This window comes from Hyla sarda, unplaced genomic scaffold (genome assembly GCF_029499605.1).
Source record: "Hyla sarda isolate aHylSar1 unplaced genomic scaffold, aHylSar1.hap1 scaffold_68, whole genome shotgun sequence".
Lineage (NCBI taxonomy): Eukaryota > Metazoa > Chordata > Amphibia > Anura > Hylidae > Hyla > Hyla sarda.
The window spans coordinates 123,426-146,862 of NW_026610697.1; the positions used below are offsets into that span (position 1 = coordinate 123,426).

The following is a 23,437-nucleotide window of genomic DNA, read 5'->3' on the forward strand; positions in this document are numbered from 1 at the left end:
ACTGCTGCACACCCAATATACACACTTCACTGCTGCACACACAATATACACACTTCACTGCTGCACACACAATATACACATTTCACTGCTGCACACACAATATACACACTTCACTGCTGCACACACAATATACACACTTCACTGCTGCACACACAATATACACACTTCACTGCTGCACACCCAATATACACACTTCACTGCTGCACACCCAATATACACACTTCACTGCTGCACACCCAATATACACACTTCACTGCTGCACACACAATATACACACTTCACTGCTGCACACCCAATATACACACTTCACTGCTGCACACACAATATACACACTTCACTGCTGCACACACAATATACACACTTCACTGCTGCACACACAATATACACACTTCACTGCTGCACACACAATATACACACTTCACTGCTGCACACCCAATATACACACTTCACTGCTGCACACCCAATATACACACTTCACTGCTGCACACACAATATACACACTTCACTGCTGCACACACAATATACACACTTCACTGCTGCACACCCAATATACACACTTCACTGCTGCACACCCAATATACACACTTCACTGCTGCACACCCAATATACACACTTCACTGCTGCACACCCAATATACACACTTCACTGCTGCACACACAATATACACACTTCACTGCTGCACACACAATATACACACTTCACTGCTGCACACACAATATTCACACTTCACTGCTGCACACAATATAAGCACTTCACTGCTGCACACACAATATACACACTTCACGGCTGCACACACAATAATACACTTCACTGCTGCACGCACATGATATATACACACAGCACTGCTGCACACACATGATATATACAAACACACAGCACTGCTGCACACACATGATATATACACACAGCACTGCTGCACGCACATGATATATACACACAGCACTGCTGCACGCACATGATATATACACACAGCACTGCTGCACCCACATGATAAATACACACAGCACTGCTGCACACACATGATATATACACACAGCACTGCTGCACACACATGATATATACAAACACACAGCACTGCTGCACACACATGATATATACACACTGTACTTCTGCACACACATGATATATACACACAGCACTGCTGCACGCACATGAAATATACACACAGCACTGCTGCACACACATGATATATACACACAGCACTGCTGCACGCACATGATATATACACACAGCACTGCTGCACACACATGATATATACACACAGCACTGCGGCACGCACATGATATATACACACAGCACTGCTGCACACACATGATATATACACACAGCACTGCTGCACGCACATGATATATACACACAGCACTGCTGCACACACATGATATATACACACTGTACTTCTGCACACACATGATATATACACACAGCACTGCTGCACACACATGATATATACACACAGCACTGCTGCACACACATGATATATACACACAGCACTGCGGCACGCACATGATATATACACAGCACTGCTGCACACACATGATATATACACACAGCACTGCTGCACACACATGATATATACACACAGCACTGCGGCACGCACATGATATATACACACAGCACTGCTGCACGCACATGATATATACACACAGCACTGCTGCACCCACATGATATATACACACAGCACTGCTGCACACACATGATATATACACACAGCACTGCTGCACACACATGAAATATACACACAGCACTGCTGCACACACATGATATATACACACAGCACTGCTGCACGCACATGATATATACACACAGCACTGCTGCACACACATGATATATACAAACACACAGCACTGCGGCACGCACATGATATATACACACAGCACTGCTGCACACACATGATATATACACACAGCACTGCTGCACACACATGATATATACACACAGCACTGCTGCACACACATGATATATACACACAGCACTGCTGCACACACATGATATATACACACAGCACTGCTGCACACACATGATATATACACACAGCACTGCTGCTCGCACATGATATATACACACAGCACTGCTGCACACACATGATATATACAAACACACAGCACTGCTGCACACACATGATATATACACACAGCACTGCTGCACACACATGATATATACACACAGCACTGCTGCACACACATGATATATAAAAACACACAGCACTGCTGCACACACTATATATACACACAGCACTGCTGCACACACTATATATACACACAGCACTGCTGCACGCACATGATATATACACACAGCACTGCTGCACACACATGATATATACACACAGCACTGCTGCACGCACATGATATATACACACAGCACTGCTGCACACACATGATATACACACACAGCACTGCTGCACACACATGATATATACAAACACACAGCACTGCTGCACACATGATATATACACACTGTACTTCTGCACACACATGATATATACACACAGCACTGCTGCACGCACATGATATATACACACAGCACTGCTGCACGCACATGATATATACACACAGCACTGCTGCACGCACATGATATATACACACAGCACTGCTGCACGCACATGATATATACACACAGCACTGCGGCACGCACATGATATATACACACAGCACTGCTGCACACACATGATATATACACAGCACTGCTGCACACACATGATATATACACACAGCACTGCTGCACACACATGATGTATACACACAGCACTGCTGCACACACATGAAATATACACACAGCACTGCTGCACACACATGATATATACACACTGTACTTCTGCACACACATGATATATACACACTGTACTTCTGCACGCACATGATATATACACACAGCACTGCTGCACGCACATGATATATACACACAGCACTGCGGCACGCACATGATATATACACACAGCACTGCTGCACACACATGATATATACACAGCACTGCTGCACACACATGATATATACACACAGCACTGCTGCACACACATGATGTATACACACAGCACTGCTGCACACACATGAAATATACACACAGCACTGCTGCACACACATGATATATACACACTGTACTTCTGCACACACATGATATATACACACTGTACTTCTGCACACACATGATATATACACACAGCACTGCAGCACGCACATGATATATACACACAGCACTGCTGCACGCACATGATATATACACAGCACTGCTGCACACACATGATATATACACACAGCACTGCTGCACAAACATGATGTATACACACAGCACTGCTGCACACACATGAAATATACACACAGCACTGCTGCACACACATGATATATACACACTGTACTTCTGCACACACATGATATATACACACTGTACTTCTGCACACACATGATATATACACACAGCACTGCTGCACACACATTATATAAATACACAACTCTGCTGTACCCACATACACAGCTCTGCTGTCCATACAAACACAACTTAGCTCCACATACACACAACTCTACACACTCTATATAAATATATAAATACACATGACACCAGAATACACATTGGCTTTAATTTATCGATTTGCCTGATACCAAAACCTGTCTGGTTTTCCCCTTATTCCCCTTGCAACCAATCACAGCTCAGCTTTCATATCATAATGAGCTCTGACAGAATGAAAGCTGGAATACTTGTGAGAAAAAAGACCAATGGATCCAGGCGCTGCTCTATCCAGGTATACACAGGATGCAGGTAAGTGTTCTTAATCAAGCAATTTTATTGAACACAAAACAACAAAAGGATCATGACGCGTTTCGGGGTAAATTCCCCTTCCTCAGATGATCTAGGTGCTGCTACAACAAGCACCCTTTATATAATGGCAAGGTGGAGGAGGTACAGGTCAGGAAGGGGTGTGCTGATAGTGATTGTCCAAAACGAGGCTCAGTTGGGGGAGCTCTGACGAGGTAAACAACATAGCCATGTGGCTGAAAATAAACATAAACAATGGCATCGGTCTATTGTAAGGCGCTCCACTCGCAGCACGCGCCGACATAGCAGTGACAGGAGTATCCACGGACGCGTTGCCAAGCAGACGTCTCTGAACAGAAAACAACCAATCACAGTCCACGGGGCGCGGCTTGCAGCAGAGCGCCCAACATAGTGAGTAAACAACATAGGGAACAACACCATCTATGGAAGAAAAAGGTAAAGTAAATACAAAAATAAATAAATGAAATGAAGGCAAGAGATACAAGTAATCCACAATATCCCATGTTAAAGGGTGGGAATTTAAAAAAATATAAATAAAATAAAAATATATATATATAAATAAAAAATAATAAATTAAATAAAAAAATAATAAACATAAAACGCCTTAGGATGTCCATATTGGGCGTTACTAACAGCAACAACCACAAACTAAAATGTACCTTCTGAACACACATAATAAATTATTTAACACGCCAGAATAAATTGATAAAAAATAATTAATAAAAAATGCGATGATCCCTATAAACAGTACATGATTACATAAAAAATTCATTGATATATATAAATACACAAAATAAATGTATATTAAAATACTAATAAAATTAATCCTGGATCTTAATAATAAAATAGTATAAATAAGGAGTCAACGCTGTGACAGCTACTAACAAAATGTGATGATAAATACTTAGACAAAAGGCGTCCCCATCCAGAATGTCTCCACAATCATATACCCATGTCTAAAAGATTTAAAAAAAAGAATTAATAGAAAAATAAAGCTATTAAGATGTTGCAATATCACAAGGCAGTCTCCACCAACTCATTCAAACCAGACGGTACAAGAGTTCGGAGTTTAAAGATCCAGAAATTCTCTCTCCTTCTCAATAAGCTGAATCTCTGGGAATTATCGAGTGCAATATTTTCTATACCCTGAAGTTTCATGCAACTGAAATCAGACTGATGGGGGGTCAGCACTATGCAAGGTGAACCCTAAATTTGCATTGGCAAAAAATCGGCATCTGCTGAGCCACCATCAGTTTTTTTTTGTTTTTTTTTTAATTCCCCCCCTTTAACATGGGACATTGTGGATTACTTGTATCTCTTCCTTCATTTCATTTATTTATTTTTGTATTTACTTTACCTTTTTCTTCCATAGATGGTGTTGTTCCCTATGTTGTTTACTCACTATGTTGGGCGCTCTGCTGCAAGCCGCGCCCCGTGGACTGTGATTGGTTGTTTTCTGTTCAGAGACGTCTGCTTGGCAACGCGTCCGTGGATACTCCTGTCACTGCTATGTCGGCGCGTGCTGCGAGTGGAGCGCCTTACAATAGACCGATGCCATTGGTTATGTTTATTTTCAGCCACATGGCTATGTTGTTTACCTCGTCAGAGCTCCCCCAACTGAGCCTCGTTTTGGACAATCACTATCAGCCCACCCCTTCCTGACCTGTACCTCCTCCACCTTGCCATTATATAAAGGGTGCTTGTTGTAGCAGCACCTTGATCATCTGAGGAAGGGGAATTTACCCCAAAACGCGTCATGATCCTTTTGTTGTTTTGTGTTCAATAAAATTGCTTGATTAAGAACACTTACCTGCATCCTGTGTATACCTGGATAGAGCAGCGCCTGGATCCATTGGTCTTTTTTCTCACAAGTATTCCAGTTTCTACAGGGCGTTGACACGCTCCTGTGACCATCAGGCTCGGCAGCTCATCCAACTCTATCTGGTACCCCAATCAAGGGGTGATATGCGCAATTCTTCTACTTTAAGGTGAGCGGCCACCCTGACTTAAGTCCTGGGTGTACATTCGGCATACTTTTTGGTTCCCTCACCTGCCAAGGGTAATACACGAGGCGCTGCCTCCCGGTTGTCTTTTTTGTTCTATTTCTTCAGAATGAAAGCTGAGCTGTGATTGGTTGTTATTGGCAAAACCAGACAATATTGGTTACAAGCAGATTCATTCATTGATTTTAATAAAGACAAGTCCCTTAGTCCCCTACTGGCTGAGCTGAGTGCCCTACCCTAAATGTCACTGTGTAATCTTTCTGTCCCGTCCTCCAGACTCCTCTGTCCTCCTCCAGACTCCTCTGTCCCGTCCTCCAGACTCCTCTGTCCCCTCCTCCAGACTCCTCTGTCCCCTCCCCCAGACTCCTCTGTCCCCTCCCCCAGACTCCTCTGTCCCCTCCCCCAGACTCCTCTATCATCCTCCTCCAGACTCCTCTGCCATCTTCCTCCGTCCTCCTCCTCCAGACTCCTCTGTCCTCCTCCTCCAGACTCCTCTGTCCAGTCCTCCAGACTCCTCTGTCCCCTCCCCCAGACTCCTCTGTCCCCTCCCCCAGACTCCTCTGTCCCCCCTCCAGACTCCTCTGTCCCCTCCCCAGACTCCTCTATCATCCTCCTCCAGACTCCTCTGCCATCTTCCTCCGTCCTCCTCCTCCAGACTCCTCTGTCCTCCTCCTCCAGACTCCTCTGTCCTCCTCCTCCAGACTCCTCTGTCCCCTCCCCCAGACTCCTCTGTCATCCTCCTCCAGACTCATCTGCCATCTTCCTCCGTCCTCCTCCTCCAGACTCCTCTGTCCTCCTCCTCCAGACTCCTCTGTCCAGTCCTCCAGACTCCTCTGTCCCCTCCCCCAGACTCCTCTGTCCCCTCCCCCAGACTCCTCTGTCCCCCCTCCAGACTCCTCTGTCCCCTCCCCAGATTCCTCTGTCCTCCTCCTCCAGACTCCTCTGTCCCCTGCCCCCAGACTCCTCTGTCTCCCCCTCAAGACTCCTCTGTCCCCTCCCCAAGACTCCTCTGTCTCCCCCTCAAGACTCCTCTGTCCCCTCCCCCAGACTACTGTCCCCTCCTCCAGACTACTCTATCCCCTCCCCCAGACTTCTCTGTCCCCTCCCCCAGACTACTCTGATCTCCTTCTCCAGACCCCTCAGTCTTCCTCCTCCAGATTCCTCTGTCCCCTTCTCCAGACTCTTCTGTCCCCTCCCCCAAACTCCTCTGTCCCCCCCCTCCAGACCCCTCCCCCAGACTACTCTGTCCTCCTCCAGACCTCTCTGTCTCCTCTTCCAGAATTCTGTCTCTTCGACAGACTCCTCTGTCCCCTCCCCCCAGACTCCTCTGTCCCCCCCCGACTCCTTTGTCCCCTCACCCAGACTCCTCTGTCCTCCTCCTCCTGACTCCTCTGTCCCCTCCCACAGACTCCTCTGTACCCTCCTCCAGACTCCTCTGTCCCCTCCTCCAGACTTCTCTGTCCCCTCCTCCAGACCCCTCAGTCTTCCTCCTCCAGACTCTGTGTCCCCTCTTCTAGACTCATCTGCCCCCTGCCCCAGACACATCTGCCCCCAGACTCTTCTGTCCTCTTCATCAAGACTCCTCTATCTTCTCCTTTATATCCCTCTGTCCTACTCCTTCACACCCCTATGTCCTCCTCCAACCCCCTCTGTCCTTCTCCTCCAGACTCCTCTGTCCTCCTCCAGACTCCTCTTCCCTCCTCCTCCAGACCCTTGTCCTCCTTCAGACCTCTCTGTATTCCTCCAGACTCCTCTTTCGTCCTCCTCATGACCCCTCTGTCCTCCTCCTCCAGACCCCTCTGTCCTCCTCGTCCAGACCCCTCTGTCCCCCTCCTCCAGACCCCTCTGTCCTCCTCCTCCAGACCCCTCTGTCCTCCTCCTTCAGACCCCTCTGTCCTCCTCCAGACCCCTCTGTCCCCCCCCTCCAGACTTCCTCCTGCAGACTCTGTGTCCCCTCTTCTAGATTCATCTGCCCCCTGCCCCAGACTCATCTGCCCCAGACTCTTCTGTCCTCTTCATCCAGACTCCTCTATCTTCTCCTTTATATCCCTCTGTCCTCCTCCTTCAGACCCCTATGTCCTCCTCCAAACCCCTCTGTCCTTCTCCTCCAGACCCCTCTGTCCTCCTCCTCCAGACCCCTCTGTCCTCCTCCTCCAGACCCCTCTGTCCTCCTCCTCAAGACCCCTCTGTCCTCCTCCTCCAGAGGCTCTGTCCTCCTCCTCCAGACTCCTCTGTCCTTCTCCTCCAGACTCCTCTGTCCTCCTCCAGACTCCTCTGTCCTCCTCCTCCAGACCCCTCTGTTCTCCTCCTCCAGACTCCTCTGTCCCCTCCTCCAGACTCCTCTGTCCACCTCCTCCAGACTCCTCTGTCCTCCTCCAGACCCCTCTGTCCTCCTCCTCCAGACCCCTCTGTCCTCCTCCTCCAGACCCCTCTGTCCTCCTCCTCCAGACCCCTCTGTCCTCCTCCTCCAGACTCCTTTGTCCTCCTCCAGACCCCTCTGTCCTCCTCCTCCAGACTCCTCTGTCCTCCTCCAGACCCCTCTGTCCTCCTCCAGACTCCTCTGTCCTCCTCCAGACTCCTCTGTCCTCCTCCAGACCCCTCTGTCTTCCTCCAGACCCTCTTTGCCCCCTACCATCATCCTGCACATTGGCTGAACACCTTCTACACCTCTGACAGGTTATTTGAGTAACATTTGTCTGATGTCTTTGGCCGCCATCACAGAGATTGAGGAACACAACACAGAAGGGAGCGACTGCAGTAGGACACCACAGTGGACACTTACCTGACCGGCCTGAATTATGGCGGTGATCTCACAGGACTAGAAGGGCTCTCACCTCAGATAAGGTACGCCGTCCTTCAGGGGCCCCTCCACGGTAACCGTATTGGCACTACCGGCCAGGTTTCTGCTCCTCGAAGAAAGGGGCTGACTTGTTGGTTCAGGAAATAGGGAGACGCTGTCAGGGTCGGGGGTCATGATGTCCTCAACCTCATTCTGCAGCCGAACTTCTAGGGACTTACAGGAAACAAAAAAATGAATCACATGAGAGCGAAACGTGGGAACCAGAACGGAACGTTGTGAGGATTTTCAGGACATGGAGGTGGTGACCGGGCACACGTATCATTGATGGGGCTGCTATGGATCAGGGTGATCAGACAAGGGGCAAGGGGGGATCAATCTGATCAGACAAGGAGCGGGGGGGGGGGGGTCAGTGTGATCAGAAAGGGGGGTCGTTTATGGGTTAATATGATCAGACAGGATATCATACAACATATTATACCATCACAATCTTCACAACATTTGGTTAAAAGTGAGAGGTGCGACCCCCAATAACACCCCCCGTCACATCTGGCCCCCAATAACACCCCCTATCACATCTGACCCCCAATAACACCCCCGTCACATTTGACCCCCCAAAACACCCCCTTCACATCTGACCCCCAATAACACCCCCGTCACATCTGATGCCTAATAACACCACCCCCGTCACATCTGACCCCCAATAACACCACCCCCCGTCACACCTGACCCCCCAAAACACCCCCCTCACATCTGACCCCAAATAACACTCCCGTCACATCTGACCCCCAATAACACCCCCGTCACATCTGACCCCCAATTACACCACCCCCAGTCACATCTGACCCCCAATAACACCACCCGTAACATCTGATCCCCAATAACACCCCCTGTCACATCTGACCCCCAATAACACCCCCTGTCACATCTGACCCCCAATAACACCCCCTGTCACATCTGACCCCCAATAACAACCCCGTCACATCTGACCCCCAATAACATCCTCCGTTACATCTGACCCCTAATAACACCCCCCGGTCACATCTGACCCCCAATAACACCCCCGTCACATCTGACCCCCAATAACACCCTCCGTTACATCTGACCCCTAATAACACCCCCGGTAACATCTGACCCCCAATAACACCCCCGTCACATCTGACCCCCAATAACACCACAACCCCCGTCACATCTGACCCCCAATAACACCAACCCCGTCACATCTGGCCACCAATAACACCCCCGTCACATCTGACCCCCAATAACACCACACCACCCGTCACATCTGACCCCCAATAACACCACACCCCCCATCACATCTGACCCCCAATAACACCACCCCGTCACATCTGACCCCCAATAACACCAAACCCGTCACATCTGACCCCCAATAACACCCCCTTCACATCTGACCCCCAATAACACCACCCCCGTCACATCTGACCCCCAATAACCCCCCCCCCGTCACATCTGATCCCCAATAACACCCCCCCCTCGTCACATCTGACCCCCCCAAAAAAAACTGTCACATCTGACTCCCAATAACACCCCCGTCACAACTGACCCCCCAATAACACCCCCATCACATCTGACCCCCAATAACACCACCCCCGTCACATCTAACCCCCAATAACACCCCCATCACATCTGACCCCCAATAACACCCCCGTCACATCTGACCCCCAATAACACCCCCGTCACATCTGACCCCCAATAACACCCCCCCATCACATCTGACCCCCAATAACACCCCCCCGTCACATCTGACCCTCAATAACACCCCCCTCGTCACATCTGACCCCCCTAAAAAACCCTGTCACATCTGACCCCCAATAACACCACACACCCCATCACATCTGACCCCCAATAACACCACCCCCCGTCACATCTGACCCCCAGTAACACCCCTCCCATCACATCTGACCCCCAATAACACCCCTCCCGTCACATCTGACCCCCAATAACACCACCCCGTCACATTTGACCCCCAATAACACGACCCCCGTCACATCTGACCCCCAATAACACCACCCCCGTCACATCTGACCCCCAATAACACCACCCCCGTCACATCTGACCCCCAATAACACCCCGCGTCACATCTGACCCCCAATAACACCCCCCGTCACATCTGACCACCAATAACACCCTCCGTTACATTTGACCCCCAATAACACCCCCCGTCATATCTGACCCCCAATAACACCCCCCGTCACATCTGACCCCCAATAACACCACCCGTCACATCTGACCCCCAATAACAACCCCCGTCACATCTGACCCCCAATAACAACCCCCGTCACATCTGACCCCCAATAACACCACCACCTGTCCCATCTGACCCCCAATAACACCACACCCCAGTCACATTTGACCCCCAATAACACCACACCCCCGTCACATCTGACCCCCAATAACACTACCCCGTCACATTTGACCCCCAATAACACCACCCCGTCACATCTGACCCCCAATAACACCCCCGTCACATCTGACCCCCAATAACACCACCCCCGTCACATCTGACCCCCAATAACACCACCCCCATCACATCTGACCCCAATAACACCCCCGTCACATCTGACCCCCAATAACACCACCCCCGTCACATCTGACCCCCAATAACACCACCCCGTCACATCTGACCCCCAATAACACCCCGTCACATCTGACCCCCAATAACACCACCCCCGTCACATCTGACCCCCAATAACACCCCCCGTCACATCTGACCCCCAATAATATCACACCCCCGTCACATCTGACCCCCAATAACACCACCACCTGTCCCATCTGACCCCCAATAACACCACACCCCAGTCACATTTGACCCCCAATAACACCACACCCCCGTCACATCTGACCCCCAATAACACCAGCCCGTCACATTTGACCCCCAATAACACCACCCCGTCACATCTGACCCCCAATAACACCCCCGTCACATCTGACCCCCAATAACACCACTCCCGTCACATCTGACCCCCAATAACACCACCCCCGTCACATCTGACCCCCAATAACACCCCCCTCGTGACATCTGACACCCCAAAAAAACTGCCACATCTGACCCCCAATAACACCCCCGTCACATCTGACCCCCAATAACACCACCCTGTCACATCTGACCCCCAATAACACCACCCCGTCACATCTGACCCCCAATAACACCCCCGTCACATCTGACCGCCAATAACACCACCGCCCTCATCACATCTGACCCCCAATAACACCTCCGTCACATCTGACCCCCAATAACACAACCCCCGTCACATCTGACCCCCAATAACACCCCCGTCACATCTGACCCCCAATAACACCACCCCCGTCACATCTGACCCCCAATAACACCGCCCATCACATCTGACCCCCAATAACACCACCCCCGTCACATCTGACCCCCAATAGCACCCCCCCTCGTCACATCTGACCCCCCCCCAAAAAACCTGTCACATCTGACCCCCAATAACACCACACACCCCATCACATCTGACCCCCAATAACACCACCGCCCTTGTCACATCTGACCCCCATTAACACCCCCATCACATCTGATCCCCAATAACACCCCCTGTTACATCTGACCCCCAATAACACCACCCATCACATCTGACCCCCAATAACACCACACGCCCCCGTCACATCTGACCACCAGTAACACCCCCGTCACATCTGACCCCCAATAACACCCCCCCCGTCACATCTTATCCCCAAAAAACCCCGTCACATCTGACCCCCAATAACACCACACAGCCCATTACATCCGACCCCCAATAACACCACCGCCCTCGTCACATCTGACCCCCAATAACACCACCCCCCCCGTCACATCCGACCCCCAATAACACCACCCCTTCACATCTGACCCCCAATAACACCCCCGTCACATCTGACCCCCAATAACACCACCCCCGTCACATCTGACCCCCAATAACACCCCCCTCGTCACATCTGACACCCCAAAAAAACTGCCACATCTGACCCCCAATAACACCCCTGTCACATCTGACCCCCAATAACACCACCCCGTCACATCTGAACCCCAATAACACCCCCGTCACATCTGACCCCCAATAACACCACCCTGTCACATCTGACCCCCAATAACACCACCCCATCACATCTGACCCCCAATAACACCCCCGTCACATCTGACCGCCAATAACACCACCGCCCTCATCACATCTGACCCCCAATAACACCAACCCCGTCACATCTGACCCCCAATAACACCTCCGTCACATCTGACCCCCAATAACACAACCCCCGTCACATCTGACCCCCAATAACACCCCCCGTCACATCTGACCCCCAATAACACCCCTGTCACATCTGACCCCCAATAACACCGCCCATCACATCTGACCCCCAATAACACCGCGTCACATCTGACCCCCAATAACACCAGCCCCGTCACATCTGACCCCCAATAACTACGCCCATCACATCTGACCCCCAATAACACCACCCCCGTCACATCTGACCCCCAATAACACCCCTGTCACATCTGACCCCCAATAACACCAGCCCCGTCACATCTGACCCCCAATAACTACGCCCATCACATCTGACCCCCAATAACACCACCCCCGTCACATCTGACCCCCAATAGCACCCCCCCTTGTCACATCTGACCCCCCGAAAAAAACCTGTCACATCTGACCCCCAATAACACCACACACCCCATCACATCTGACCCCCAATAACACCACCGCCCTTGTCACATCTGACCCCCAATAACAACCCCATCACATCTGATCCCCAATAACACCCCCTGTCACATCTGACCCCCAATAAAACCACCCATCACATCTGACCCCCAATAACACCACACCCCCGTCACATCTGACCACCAGTAACACCCCCGTCACATCTGACCCCCAATAACACCACCCCCCGTCACATCTGATCCCCAAAAAACCCCCGTCACATCTGACCCCCAATAACACCACACAGCCCATTACATCCGACCCCCAATAACACCACCGCCCTCGTCACATCTGACCCCCAATAACACCACACCCCCCGTCACATCCGACCCCCAATAACACCACCTCGTCACATCTGACCCCCAATAACACCACACCCCCCCATCACATCCTACCCCAATAACCTCCCCGTCACATCTAACCCCCAATAACACCCCCGTCGGATCGGACCCCCAATAACACCACACCCCCGTGACATCTGACCCCCAATAACACCACACCTCCGTCACATCTGACCCCCAATAACACCACACCCCTGTCACATCTAACCCCCAATAACACCCCTGTCAGATCTGACCCCCAATAAAACCACCCCCCCCCCGTCACATCTGATCCCCAATAACACCACACCCCCATCACATCTGACTCCCAATAACACCACACCCCTGTCACATCTGACCCCCAATAACACTCCCGTCACATCTGACCCCCAATAACACCCCAGTCACATAGACCCCCAATAACACCCCCGTCACATCTGACCCCCAATAGCACCCCCGTCACATATGACCCTCAATAACACCCCCCCGTCATATCTGATCCCCAATAACACCACCCCCGTCACATCTAACCCCCAATAACACCCCACACCCCTGTCACATCTGACCCCCAATAACATCACACCCCGTCACATCTGACCCCCAATAACACCCCCCGTCACATCTGACCCCCAAGAACACCCAGATCACATCTGACCCCCAAAAACACCACACCCCGTCACATCTGACCCCCAGTAACACACCCCGTCACATCTGACCCCCAATAACACCCCCGTCACATCTGACCCCCAATAACACCACCCCCCGTCACATCTGACCCCCAGTAACACACCCCGTCACATCTGACCCACAATAACACCCCCCGTCACATCTGACCCCCAATAACACCCCCGGTCACATCTGACCCCCAATAACACCACATCCCTCCATCACATCCGACCCCAATAACACCACACCCCCGTCACATCTGACCCCAATAACACCCCTGTCACATCTGACCCCCAATGACACCACCCCCGTCATATCTGACCTGCGATAACACCACCCTCGTCACATCTAACCCCCAATAACACCCCCCGTCACATCTGACCCCCAATAACACCCCCATCACATCTGACCCCCAATAACACCAACCCCGTCACATCTGACCCCCAATAACACCCCGTCACATCTGACCCCCAATAACACCCCGTCACATCTGACCCCCAATAACACCCCCGTCACATCTGACCCCCAATAACACAACCCCCGTCACATCTGACCCCTAATAACACCCCGTCACATCTGACCCCCAATAACACCACCCCCGTCACATCTGACCCCCAATAACAACCCCGTCACATCTGACCCCCAATAACACCCCTGTCACATCTGACCCCCAATAACACCACATCCCCCGTCACATCTGACCCCCAATAACACCCCCTCATCATATCTGAACCCCAATAACACCACCCCGTCACATCTGACCCCCAATAACACCACATCCCCCGTCACATCTGACCCCCAATAATACCCCATCATCATATCTGAACCCCAATAACACCACCCGTCACATCTGAACCTCAATAACACCCCACACCCCCGTCACATCTGACCCCCAATAACACCCCCCCTTGTCACATTTGACCCCCAATAACATCACACACCCCGTCACATCTGACCCCCAATAACACCCCCGTCACATCTGACCCCCAATAACACCGCGTCACATCTGACCCCCAATAACACCACATCCCCTGTCACATCCGACCCCCAATAACACCCCCGTCACATCTGACCCCCAATAACACCACCCCGTCACATCTGACCCCCAATAACACCACACCCCCATCACATCTGACCCCAAATAACACCCCCGTCACATCTGACCCCCAATAACACCACCCCCGTCACATCTGACCCCCAATAACACCACACCCCGTCACATCTGACCCCCAATAACATCACACCCCCGTCACATCTGACCCCGAATAACATCACACCCCCGTCACATCTGACCCCCAATAACATCACACCCCCGTCACATCTGACCCCCAATAACACCCCCTCATCATATCTGAACCCCAATAACACCACCCCCGTCACATCTGACCCCCAATAACACCACCCCGTCACATCTGACCCCCAATAACACCACATCCCCCATCACATTTGACCCCCAATAACACCCCCTCATCATATCTGAACCCCAATAACACCACCCTTGTCACATCTGACCCCCAATAACACCCCACACCCCTGTCACATCTGATCCCCCAGTAAAACCACACCCCTGTCACATCTAACCCCCAATAACACCACACCCCCCGTCACATCTGACCTCCAAGAACACCCCCGTCACATCTGACCCCCAAGAACACCCCCGTCACATCTGACCCCCAATAACACCCCCGTCACATCTGACACCAATAACACCCCGGTCACATCTGACCCCCAATAACACCCCCATCACATCTGACCCCCAAGAACACCCCACACCCCGTCACATCTGATCCCCAATAACACCCCCGTCACATCTGACCCTCAATAACACCCAATCAAACACTCAATCACGTCTGACCCCTAGTAATACCATGCCCCCCAGTCACATCTGATTCCCAATACCAAGCCCCCCGGTCACATCTGATCCCCAATACCAAGCTCCCCACCCCGTCACATCTGACCCCAAATAACACTACCGCCATGGTCACATCTGACCCCCAATAACACCACATCCCCTGTCACATCCGACCCCCAATAACACCCCCGTCACATCCGACCCCCAATAACACCCCCGTCACATCTGACCCCCAATAACACCACATCCCTCCATCACATCCGACCCCAATAAAACACAGCCCGTCACATCTGACCCCAATAACACCCCTGTCACATCTGACCCCCAATAACACCACCCCCGTCATATCTGACCTCCGATAACACGCCCATCACATCTGACCCCCAATAACACCAACCCCGTCACATCTGACCCCCAATAACACCCAGTCACATCTGACCCCCAATAACACCCCGTCACATCTCACCCCCAATAACACCCCTGTCACATCTGACCCCCAATAACACCTCCGTCACATCTGACCCCCAATAACACAACCCCCGTCACATCTGACCCCTAATAACACCCCCGTCACATCTGACCCCCAATAACACCACCCCCGTCACATCTGACCCCCAATAACACCCCCGTCACATCTGACCCCCAATAACACCCCTGTCACATCTGACCCCCAATAACACCACATCCCCCGTCACATCTGACCCCCAATAACACCCCCTCATCATATCTGAACCCCAATAACACCACCCCGTCACATCTGACCCCCAATAACACCACATTCCCCGTCACATCTGACCCCCAATAACACCCCCTCATCATATCTGAACCCCAATAACACCACCCCGTCACATCTGACCCCCAATAACAACCCAAAACCCTGTCACATCTGACCCCCCAATAACACCCCCCCTTGTCACATCTGACCCCCAATAACATCACACCCCTGTCACATCTGACCCCCAATAACACCCCCGTCACATCTGACCCCAAATAACACCCCGTCACATCTGACCCCCAATAACACCACCCCCGTCACATCTGACCCCCAATAACACCACCCCCGTCACATCTGACCCCCAATAACACCACCGCCCTCGTCACATCTGACCCCCATTAACACCACACCCCTCATCACATCTGACCCCCAATAACACCACCCCCGTCACATCTGACCCCCAATAACACCCCCGTCACATCTGACCCCCAATAACACCCCCGTCACATCTGACCCCCAATAACACCCCCGTCACATCTGACCCCCAATAACACTACATCCCCCGTCACATCTGACCCCCAATAACACCCCCTCATCATATCTGAACCCCAATAACACCACTTCCGTCACATCTGACCCCCAATAACACCACCCCGTCACATCTGACCCCCAATAACACCCCCTCATCATATCTGAACCCCAATAACACCACCCTTGTCACATCTGACCCCCAATAACACCCCACACCCCTGTTGCATCTGATCCCCCGGTAAAACCACACCCCTGTCACATCTAACCCCCAATAACACCACACCCCCCGTCACATCTGACCCCCAAGAACAACCCCGTCACATCTGACCCCCAATAACACCCCCGTCACATCTGACCACCAATAACACCCCGGTCACATCTGACCCCCAATAACACCCCCATCACATCTGACCCCCAAGAACACCCCACACCCCGTCACATCTGATCCCCAATAACACCCCCGTCACATCTGACCCTCAATAACACCCAATCAAACACTCAATCACGTCTGACCCCTAGTAATACCATGCCCCCCAGTCACATCTGATTCCGAATACCAAGCCCCCCGGTCACATCTGATCCCCAATACCAAGCTCTCCACCCCGTCACATCTGACCCCAAATAACACTACCGCCCTGGTCACATCTGACCCCCAATAACACCACATCCCCTGTCACATCCGACCCCCAATAACATCCCCGTCACATCCGACCCCCAATAACACCCCCGTCACATCTGACCCCCAATAACATCACACCCCCGTCACATCTGACCCCCAATAACACCCCCGTCACATCTGACCCCCAATAACACCACACACCCCATCACATCCGACCCCCAATAACACCACACCCCGTCACATCTGACCCCCAATAACACCCCCGTCACATCTGACCCCCAATAACACCACACACCCCATCACATCCGACCCCCAATAACACCACACCCCGTCACATCTGATCCCCAATAACACCACCACCCTCGTCACATCAGATCCCAATAACACCACCGCCCTCGTCACATCTGACCCCAATAACACCACCGCCCTCGTCACATCTGATCCCAATAACACCACCGCCCTCGTCACATCTGATCCCCAATAACACCACCGCCCTCGTCACATCTGATCCCCAATAACACCACACCCCCGTCACATCTGACCCCCAATAACACCACACCCCCGTCACATCTGACCCCCAATAACACCACAGCCCCATCACATCTGATCCCAATAACACCACCGCCCTCGTCACATCTGATTGCAATAACACCACCGCCCTCGTCCCATCTGATCCCCAATAACACCCCCGTCACATCTGACCCCCAATAACACCACACACCCCATCACATCCGACCCCCAATAACACCACCGCCCTCGTCACATCTGATTGCAATAACACCACCGCCCTCCTCGTCACATCTGATCCCCAATAACACAACCCCCGTCACATCTGACCCCTAATAACACCCCGTCACATCTGACCCCCAATAACACCACCCCCGTCACATCTGACCCCCAATAACACCCCCGTCACATCTGATTCGCAATAACACCCCTGTCACATCTGACCCCCAATAACACCACATCCCCCGTCACATCTGACCCCCAATAACACCCCCTCATCATATCTGAACCCCAATAACACCACCCCGTCACATCTGACCCCCAATAACACCACATCCCCCGTCACATCTGACCCCCAATAATACCCCATCATCATATCTGAACCCCAATAACACCACCCGTCACATCTGAACCCCAATAACACCCCACAACCCCGTCACATCTGACCCCCAATAACACCCCCCCTTGTCACATTTGACCCCCAATAACATCACACACCCCGTCACATCTGACCCCCAATAACACCCCCGTCACATCTGACCCCCAATAACACCGCGTCACATCTGACCCCCAATAACACCACATCCCCTGTCACATCCGACCCCCAATAACACCCCCGTCACATCTGACCCCCAATAACACCACCCCCGTCACATCTGACCCCCAATAACACCACCCCCGTCACATCTGACCCCCAATAACATCACACCCCCGTCACATCTGACCCCCAATAACATCACACCCCTGTCACATCTGACCCCCAATAACACCCCCGTCACATCTGACCCCCAATAACACCCCCGTCACATCTGACCCCCAATAACACCCCCGTCACATCTGACCCCCAATAACACCACATCCCCCATCAGATCTGACCCCCAATAACACCCCCTCATCATATCTGAACCCCAATAACACCACCCCCCGTCACATCTGACCCCCAATAACACCACCCCGTCACATCTGACCCCCAATAACACCACATCCCCCATCACATTTGACCCCCAATAACACCCCCTCATCATATCTGAACCCCAATAACACCACCCTTGTCACATCTGACCCCCAATAACACCCCACACCCCTGTCACATCTGATCCCCCAGTAAAACCACACCCCTGTCACATCTAACCCCCAATAACACCACACCCCCCGTCACATCTGACCTCCAAGAACACCCCCGTCACATCTGACCTCCAAGAACACCCCCGTCACATCTGACCCCCAAGAACACCCCCGTCACATCTGACCCCCAAGAACACCCCCGTCACATCTGACCCCCAATAACACCCCCGTCACATCTGACCACCAATAACACCCCGGTCACATCTGACCCCCAATAACACCCCCATCACATCTGACCCCCAAGAACACCCCACACCCCGTCACATCTGATCCCCAATAACACCCCCGTCACATCTGACCCTCAATAACACCCAATCAAACACTCAATCACGTCTGACCCCTAGTAATACCATGCCCCTCAGTCACATCTGATTCCCAATACCAAGCCCCCCGGTCACATCTGATCCCCAATACCAAGCTCCCCACCCTGTCACATCTGACCCCAAATAACACTACCGCCATGGTCACATCTGACCCCCAATAACACCACATCCCCTGTCACATCCGACCCCCAATAACACCCCGTCACATCCGACCCCCAATAACACCCCCGTCACATCTGACCCCCAATAACATCACACCCCCGTCACATCTGACCCCCAATAACACCCCCGTCACATCTGACCCCCAATAACACCACACACCCCATCACATCCGACCCCCAATAACACCACACCCCGTCACATCTGATCCCCAATAACACCACCGCCCTCGTCACATCTGACCCCAATAACACCACCGCCCTCGTCACATCTGACCCCCAATAACACCCCCGTCACATCTGACCCCCAATAACACCACATCCCTCCATCACATCCGACCCCAATAACACCACAGCCCGTCACATCTGACCCCAATAACACCCCTGTCACATCTGACCCCCAATAACACCACCCCCGTCATATCTGACCTCCGATAACACCCCCATCACATCTGACCCCCAATAACACCAACCCCGTCACATCTGACCCCCAATAACACCGAGTCACATCTGACCCCCAATAACACCCCGTCACATCTCACCCCAAATAACACCCCTGTCACATCTGACCCCCAATAAGACCTCCGTCACATCTGACCCCCAATAACACAACCCCCGTCACATCTGACCCCTAATAACACCCCCGTCACATCTGACCCCCAATAACACCACCCCCGTCACATCTGACCCCCAATAACACCTCCGTCACATCTGACCCCCAATAACACAACCCCCGTCACATCTGACCCCTAATAACACCCCCGTCACATCTGACCCCCAATAACACCACCCCCGTCACATCTGACCCCCAATAACACCCCCGTCACATCTGACCCCCAATAACACCCCTGTCACATCTGACCCCCAATAACACCACATCCCCCGTCACATCTGACCCCCAATAACACCCCCTCATCATATCTGAACCCCAATAACACCACCCCGTCACATCTGACCCCCAATAACACCACATCCCCCGTCACATCTGACCCCCAATAACACCCCCTCATCATATCTGAACCCCAATAACACCACTCCGTCACATCTGACCCCCAATAACAACCCAAAACCCTGTCACATCTGACCCCCCAATAACACCCACCCTTGTCACATCTGACCCCCAATAACATCACACCCCCGTCACATCTGACCCCCAATAACACCCCCGTCACATCTGACCCCAAATAACACCCCGTCACATCTGACCCCCAATAACACCACCCCCGTCACATCTGACCCCCAATAACACCCCAGTCACATCTGACCCCCAATAACACCACCCCCGTCACATCTGACCCCCAATAACACCACACCCCTCATCACATCTGACCCCCAATAACACCACCCCCGTCACATCTGACCCCCAATAACACCCCCGTCACATCTGACCCCCAATAACACCCCCGTCACATCTGACCCCCAATAACACCCCCGTCACATCTGACCCCCAATAACACCACATCCCCCGTCACATCTGACCCCCAATAACACCCCCTCATCATATCTGAACCCCAATAACACCACTTCCGTCACATCTGACCCCCAATAACACCACCCTGTCACATCTGACCCCCAATAACACCCCCTCATCATATCTGAACCCCAATAACACCACCCTTGTCACATCTGACCCCCAATAACACCCCACACCCCTGTCGCATCTGATCCCCCGGTAAAACCACACCCCTGTCACATCTAACCCCCAATAACACCACACCCCCCGTCACATCTGACCCCCAAGAACAACCCCGTCACATCTGACCCCCAATAACACCCCCGTCACATCTGACCACCAATAACACCCCGGTCACATCTGACCCCCAAGAACACCCCACACCCCGTCACATCTGATCCCCAATAACACCCCCGTCACATCTGACCCTCAATAACACCCAATCAAACACTCAATCACGTCTGACCCCTAGTAATACCATGCCCCCCAGTCACATCTGATTCCGAATACCAAGCCCCCCGGTCACATCTGATCCCCAATACCAAGCTCTCCACCCTGTCACATCTGACCCCAAATAACACTACCGCCCTGGTCACATCTGACCCCCAATAACACCACATCCCCTGTCACATCCGACCCCCAATAACACCCCCGTCACATCCGACCCCCAATAACACCCCCGTCACATCTGACCCCCAATAACATCACACCCCCGTCACATCTGACCCCCAATAACACCCCCGTCACATCTGACCCCCAATAACACCACACACCCCATCACATCCGACCCCCAATAACACCACACCCCGTCACATCTGACCGCCAATAACACCACACACCCCATCACATCCGACCCCCAATAACACCACACCCCGTCACATCTGATCCCCAATAACACCACCGCCCTCGTCACATCTGATTGCAATAACACCACCGCCCTCGTCACATTTGATTGCAATAACACCACCGCCCTCGTCACATCTGATCCCCAATAACACCACCGCCCTCGTCACATCTGATCCCCAATAACACCACCGCCCTCGTCACATCTGACCCCCAATAACACCACACCCCCGTCACATCTGACCCCCAATAACACCACAGCCCCATCACATCTGATCCCAATAACACCACCGCCCTCGTCACATCTGATCCCCAATAACACCACCGCCCTCGTCACATCGGATCGCAATAACACCACCGCCCTCGTCACATCTGACCCACAATAACACCACCGCCCTCGTCCCATCTGATCCCCAATAACACCACACCCCCGTCACATCTGATCCCCAATAACACCACCGCCCTCGTCACATCGGATCGCAATAACACCACCGCCCCCGTCACATCTGACCCCCAATAACACCACCGCCCTCGTCACATCTGATCCCCAATAACACCACCGCCCTCGTCACATCTGATCCCCAATAACACCACCGCCCTCGTCACATCTGATTGCAATAACACCACCGCCCTCCTCGTCACATCTGATCCCCAATAACACCACCGCCCTCGTCACATCTGATCCCCAATAACACCACCGCCCTCGTCACATCTGACCCCCAATAACACCACCGCCCTCGTCACATCTGACCCCCAATAACACCACCGCCCTCGTCACATCTGATCCCAATAACACCACCGCCCTCGTCACATCTGATTGCAATAACACCAC

General features: G+C 52.2%; 1 protein-coding gene across 1 annotated transcript in view; it reads right to left on the reverse strand.

Annotated features, from left to right (window-relative positions):
• Positions 1-23,437, reverse strand: part of STXBP5L (syntaxin binding protein 5L) — a 452,679-nt gene that overhangs the window by 115,983 nt on the left and 313,259 nt on the right. Inside the window, 1 exon segment of the mRNA XM_056554342.1 lies at positions 8,603-8,781. Coding sequence (XP_056410317.1) covers positions 8,603-8,781 — 179 coding nt within the window.